This window comes from Brassica oleracea, chromosome C7 (genome assembly GCF_000695525.1).
Source record: "Brassica oleracea var. oleracea cultivar TO1000 chromosome C7, BOL, whole genome shotgun sequence".
NCBI classification, from domain to species: Eukaryota; Viridiplantae; Streptophyta; class Magnoliopsida; order Brassicales; family Brassicaceae; genus Brassica; species Brassica oleracea.
In genome coordinates, this window is record NC_027754.1 from 25,459,402 (window position 1) to 25,465,669 (window position 6,268).

Genomic DNA, 6,268 nt, shown 5'->3' on the forward strand with positions numbered 1-6,268 from the left:
CATACATGGGTTTTACTTTTGCTATGTTGCCCCTCTTTTGGGGGTTTAAGACTTAATCGGTAGGTTTTTGTGTCTTTATGTATGGATATTGGCCCTTCGTGGCCTCTTTTGTGATCCATTTCGGATTTACATTGTCTTGCATGTTTTTATCCTCTGTAGTGGTCGTTAGATCTTCAAAGGGATTTTGTTTGACTCGTAACTAAGTCTGAATAGTAAGGAGCCCCATCGTCGAAACTCAATCCTCGCTCCTTTAAGCCTTTGGGCTGGATCGTTGTGAAGTGGTAAAGATCGTCTTGATACAAGGATTTCAATAGCTTAAAGAGGTCAAACTCTCTAAATGCAGCTACATTCATTTTGAAATCAACTTCAGTGTAGTTGCTTGCAACCCTCCAAAACATTGGTTTCAATGTGTCCGATTTTTAAAGTTTCTTCAGATTAGCGTAGATATGTGAAACACAAGTCTAATGTTCCACCTTTGATGACTCACTAGCAACACCATGGATCAAATACCTATGCATATCAGATATTATTGTAATCTTTTCACCCTCACCAAAGTCCAAGTCTGACTTTACTCTCTGGATAAACCACTATCAGTTATCATTGTTTTCAGCAGAAACTACGTCCCATGCTATCCGGTATATCTGATTATTAGAGTTTCTTCGAATAGCAGTTAGTATCATCACTCCCTAAGTAAGTCAGGATCTTTATCTTCGATATATAGTTGTTTTATGAAATAATAATGTATAAATATTTAGTTACCTATTTGCTCATGGAATTAACCCGATTACATTCACGAGACTAAGAATAAACTTTTGAAAACGTCAAACAAAGCGCACACATTTTCTTTTCTATACTGAAATCGCCCCAGAAGAAGCAACAAAATCCCCTACGCCCATGTGCTTTCCCGATCACTATAACCCATAGCTTACGAATCGAGAAAATTACGTAATTTACATTATCTTTTAAACAAAGGTTCTTACCTTAAATTTGTTCAAAAAAGGTTCTTACCTTAAATTTAGACGGTTTAATCCTATTTTAGAAAGAAAAAGAAACACCCCCAAGAAATAGAGAGAACACCAATCTGCCCCATTCTTTTTCATTTTCATACTGACTTCAAATCTACCTTAATTTTCAACATTTATGCCTTCTATCAGAAGCAACGGAGAGAAGCATGGAAACACCTTGTGTCCAAAGATCATACTCCCTTTGGCTTTTGCACTCGAATTCAATCACTCTTTTCTCCACCGTCTTTAGCCCGAAGTACCTCAAATCCTCTCCATCATCAAGCAGTTCGCGGCCAGGCCATGCCGGTAATCCCTTGACCAATTCCACCACGACATCTATATAGATCATAATCAAGAACAATATCAGAAACTTATAAAATAATATTTGTTATCAGACCAAATTTAAGACTATTCTCCAGAAGATATGTCTAGTAGAATTATCATTAGACTACTACAAACTTTTCTTCCGTGTTTTATTGAAAGAAAGAAATAAAGAAAGAGAGAGAGAAGTATTAGAAACTGATTAATTTATCATTTAGACTATCATTAGACTAACTTTAGATCGCTCTTTAACTTTGCGATCTGTAGGGTCTGAAACTGCAAAAGATTATTCCAAAGCAATAGTTTCTTAGATCGTTCTTTAACTTTACGATCCATTAGTACCTTTTTGACCTTTTGATCTAATGCCTTCGAACTAAAAGGAAAGCAAGAGTAAGAGATAAGCAAAGCATCAGTGTTTCACTCACTCTTTTTCTTCTTTGTAAGGGTCCCAGCGACATGTTTGCTCTTCATCTTCAACGTTACCTGCGCAATAAATAAAAAATGCACAGTAAACAGTAAAACATTGGTGCAATAAATAAAAAATGCACAGTAAACAGTAAAACATTGGTGTATGCTTTACAGTATAATTCCTTTTATTATTTATTTTTACAGTATAATTCCATCGCTTTTTTTTTTTACCTGCTTTGTTCTATTAATGTAGACCGAAACAACTTTCCAATGAAGATCGCCTACAAAACAATATAAGACGAACATTGGTGTATTCAAGAACTACGTACTATAAAAAAAATTGTAAAGATTTAGTGACATGAACGGATGAACCAACCTTTGCGGGTACGTTTAAGCAACTCGCAACCTTTAGCCAGCAATTCTCTACTACAAATCCCAAGAAAGTTATCTTCAGGAGCTAAATCGCTTCGGTAACCACCGCCTGCACCGCCTTTTGGTATTCCCTTATCCACCGGAATCACCGCTGCAATGTTCCACACTTCTTTCAGTGCCCTCGCTTTCAACGTCGCAGCTCCTCTCAACGCTACCCACATTAAATACAGTAACTTGTTAACCAAGTTTTTTTTATGTGGCATGAATTTTTTTTTTTGAACTGATTTTCATGTGGCATGAATTTGTCTAAGTAAAAAGGAAGAACTCTACCTGTGGCCGCCGCGGCGGTCAACGTCATAATATCTCCGGCAGAACGAACGTTAACCGCAGAACTAACAACCGAAGCTAAGTGCTCGCGATCAGCTCCCATAATCTCTGCGGCTTCCACACACTGTGCCGCCACCAAAGTAGCGGCTGAAGCCACGGCGGAGTCAGTTTTAGCAACTTGCTCGTCACTTCCGGAACTCGACTGAGAGGCGGTCGCTACAGCGATAGCAGCTACAGCGGCGGCCACGCCAGCTACAGATACAGCCGCGTGGAGCTGTGCGTTTTGTGCACGCGTCTCTTCTCTTTTCTTTTCCCTCCGGTCCTTCAACCACCGGCCGACAGTTTTTGATCCTCCAGCCACACCAGAGACGGCCGATGGACCACGTACGTGCCCATTAAAGGATGGGCTCACACGATAGAATTGCTGGACCAATATTTTGACATTGATGCATGTTTCAATATTTTGTTCTAGAAAAATTATAACAAATTTGGATCATTATAGAAAAAGAATTAATTTCAGTTATTTTCTTTAATAAAAGGCTGTGGAAAATTGACCGTTGGGAACATAGGGGTCATATATCATATATTCCTCCGTTTTTAAATAAGTGTGATTTTGACATTTTTTTAAGTCATTATTAATTACAACTTTTTGACTAATAATATTTGAGATAAATAAAATTATTTGTAAAATTAATGCAGTTTGCAATTAATTTTCAACTGAAACTAAGTATAATTTACATTGAAGTACAAAATGATACTACCTGTGTTCCTAAATGTAGGATGTTTTAAAGAATTTTGATGTTCCAATATATAAGATGTTTTTATTTTTCTAGGTAACTTTTTAATTTATTAAAAACTGTGCAACCAATCATATTTGATAATTTATTTTGTAATTGGTTAAATAATATTTATTTATAGTTTTAATGATATTTTCTAGACAAAATAATAATTTTTTAATATGCGTGTTTTTAACTAAACATCTTATATTTAGAAAGAGAGGGAATATTTTTTTTGTAACAAAAAACGTTAGAACGACACTGAAACACATGGAGTAAATGCTAAGCAATCATTTTATTTAATTAAATACACAAACGTACGCTCTTAAATATAATTTCCCTGGTCGACAAAGTATAAGAAATTTTCCTGTTGTAGTTTAATCTTTCCATAAATGAAAACGAAATGTGGAAAATAGGCCGTTATAAATGCTAAACAATCATATTGAACTAAATACAAAATCGAACTCGTTGTCTTCAAAAACTATTTTTATTATAAAATATTAAAAAGAAATACCATAAATATCATTAAAAGACTTTAATAACAGGGACAATAATACTGCTCAACTAGTAGTAATTGAGAGAGAAAAAGCTTGGGACGAAGAGAAAGCCTGCGTCTTGTGTTCCCTCTGTTTTTTCTTACTCTACGTCTATGGCTGCTTCTCCTAACACTTTAGCTTTTTTCGTTTTGTCAACGTGTTTTATCAATTTACAATCTAGACCCAAATTTTCGATCTATGACACATATTTAACCTACCTAATCCTAGTGTTAACACACTAGTCCACCAATTAGCAAATCTTATATTCAGAAAAAAGAAAAGAAATTGATTGAATTGTAGCAATTGCTGCTTATTAAAGAGTAGTTTCATTTTGACACAGAAAAAATCCTCATTCCATTGAAATTCATATTCGGATTTAGTATTTCTAAAACCGGTTCAAGAATTTAACTAACCTTAAAGTCGTTAATGTCCGAGGGAGATATGGGAGGACTGTCAGTGAAAGAGCTATGTGAAAGTCTCCCCGAGGTCCGTGGTGAAGAAATCTCCGGCTGTCACAAGAAGAAAAAAAACACTTCTTATTTTTTTTAGCAACAAACACTTATTATTTATCAAAAATCTCATTTTACAAAAATTGACAAAAAAGAAAAAGGGATGGAAGTTTCTGATTTACACCATCTTAACGTAGACGATGCATAAAGTTATTCGGGCGACAGTATTTGTTAGAAAGATTTGTAATTTTTCACAACAAAAAAAAGTAATTTAAGAATTTCGATACGACGTCGGTTGTGGTTGGTTACTTACAGACTGAGCCATGATACGTTCAATGACCATCAAAGAAGTCTCAGAGGAAGCGAAAGAGAACGTGTTTCCAGAAACGATGCCGTTCTCTTCATCTTCCGGCACCAAAGAGACGTCAGAAACGCCTTGGATCTCGGAGAAACGCATTTGTGGCGGTTGAGAAGTCGGAGAAGCGACGACGGCTCGGGAAACTTCAGTTGCGGAAGCACTCCACGTGCGTGATAAAAATTCCATAGAGTCTAATGGCGTTTCAGGTGGTTTAAACGCAGGATTAAACCTCCCTTGTTCTCCAAACGTTTTACTTTTATCCATTTTTAGAGAGAGAGAGAGAGAGAGAGAAAGTGGGGAAGTTATTGTGAAGCTTTCGTGGTATTTAAAAAGCGGGCACGAGAGATTTGTTTTGGCAGTTGAGTTGAGGGTACAGTCTTAGCTGCCCTAATCCTACGGTTGGATTTGATTTTTTGTTCGTAAAATCAACACGTGGCTACATCTCGGTTGATGATGCTACCTTCTTTACTTTAACTCCTAGTTCTACTTCTCTCGCGGTTATCGATTAATACCGAGTTGGGGTTTAAAGATAAAAATGCAATACTATTAATAATTAACTTGTTAAACACCATCCATGCTAATTAACTGTCGGCGGTGGAAAAAAAAACTAATTGTTAATTAGTTTTTCCGTCCTTTTTGAAATAAGCTTAACATGTATTTGCATCCATTTGAACACAAAAAAAAGGTATTTGCATCCATAAGTCTTAAAAGAACATCTCCAAAAAGAACTCTATTTTGAAGTTTCTAAAACTCTATATTTGAAGTTTAAAAGTGTTCTTCTCCAAAAACAAAACTTCAAACTCAACTTCAAAACTATTTATATTTTATAATAGGGTCCTTATATTTGTCATAACTAATCTGAATTCATAAAACTTTTATAAATAACTAGCACATATATAAACATATTACAACAATATTAATTAATAAATATTCTATTAAAATATAAAAAATTAAATAAAAATAACTTAATTAATATTAAAGTCTAAACAAAATACCATATTATTCTATAAAATGATTTTTCATGATACATATATGATCTATTAGTGTATTTCGAAGTAAAAATGGCTCTTCTCATTTTTACTTTGTAAATTACGAGCTAAAATTTGTTGACATCAGATGATATTGATATTTGTAAATACATTAAATCGAAACAAGAAAGTAAAAGAGAAACATAAAATATTGCTAAAAGACTAATTTCTTTTCGATGATATTAATACTCGTGAATATATTCTATACGAACAAGAAATAATTGTAAGAAAAAGACATCAAAAACAACAACAACAACCATTTTCAGTTACACAAAAAAATTTGGACAATATTTGAAAATTTTGAAGGTTCCAGATCAAACTTACCTGATTATTGGTGTTGTTGTAATATTTAAATTTGTGTAATAGTTATGTCTTCATGTAATTTTTAAATCTTTTTGTTAAATTTCTTTTGTATATTATTGTTGTCTAAATCTAGTTTAAAATATTTTAAATCTTATTTTAAAGTTTTATTTGATTTTATGTGTAAAATTTAAAATCTGTAAACAAAATTTAAAATATTTATGAGTTATAACTTTTTTAAGGATTAAAATAATAAACGAGAAAATATTTATGAATTATAAAGGTGATGTGTGATTGTAGAGACCAAAATGCAAATAAAAATATGAAACTTCAATTTTGAAGTTTTGAGTAGTGAAACTTCAAATATAGAGTTTCACTCTTCAAAACTT

At 33.6% G+C, this 6,268-nt stretch overlaps 1 protein-coding gene across 1 annotated transcript; it reads right to left on the reverse strand.

The window, feature by feature from the left end:
* Nucleotides 1-925: 925 nt before the first annotated feature.
* On the reverse strand, nt 926-4,858 carry LOC106301216 (VAN3-binding protein). The gene is made up of 7 exons (XM_013737565.1): nt 4,507-4,858; nt 4,158-4,253; nt 2,436-2,856; nt 2,110-2,316; nt 1,965-2,014; nt 1,751-1,808; nt 926-1,340 (listed from the first exon to the last, which is right to left on the reverse strand). The coding sequence occupies exons 1-7, from the start codon at nt 4,813-4,815 to the stop codon at nt 1,132-1,134; spliced, it is 1,350 nt and encodes a 449-aa protein (XP_013593019.1). The 5' UTR covers nt 4,816-4,858; the 3' UTR covers nt 926-1,131.
* Nucleotides 4,859-6,268: the final 1,410 nt, after the last annotated feature.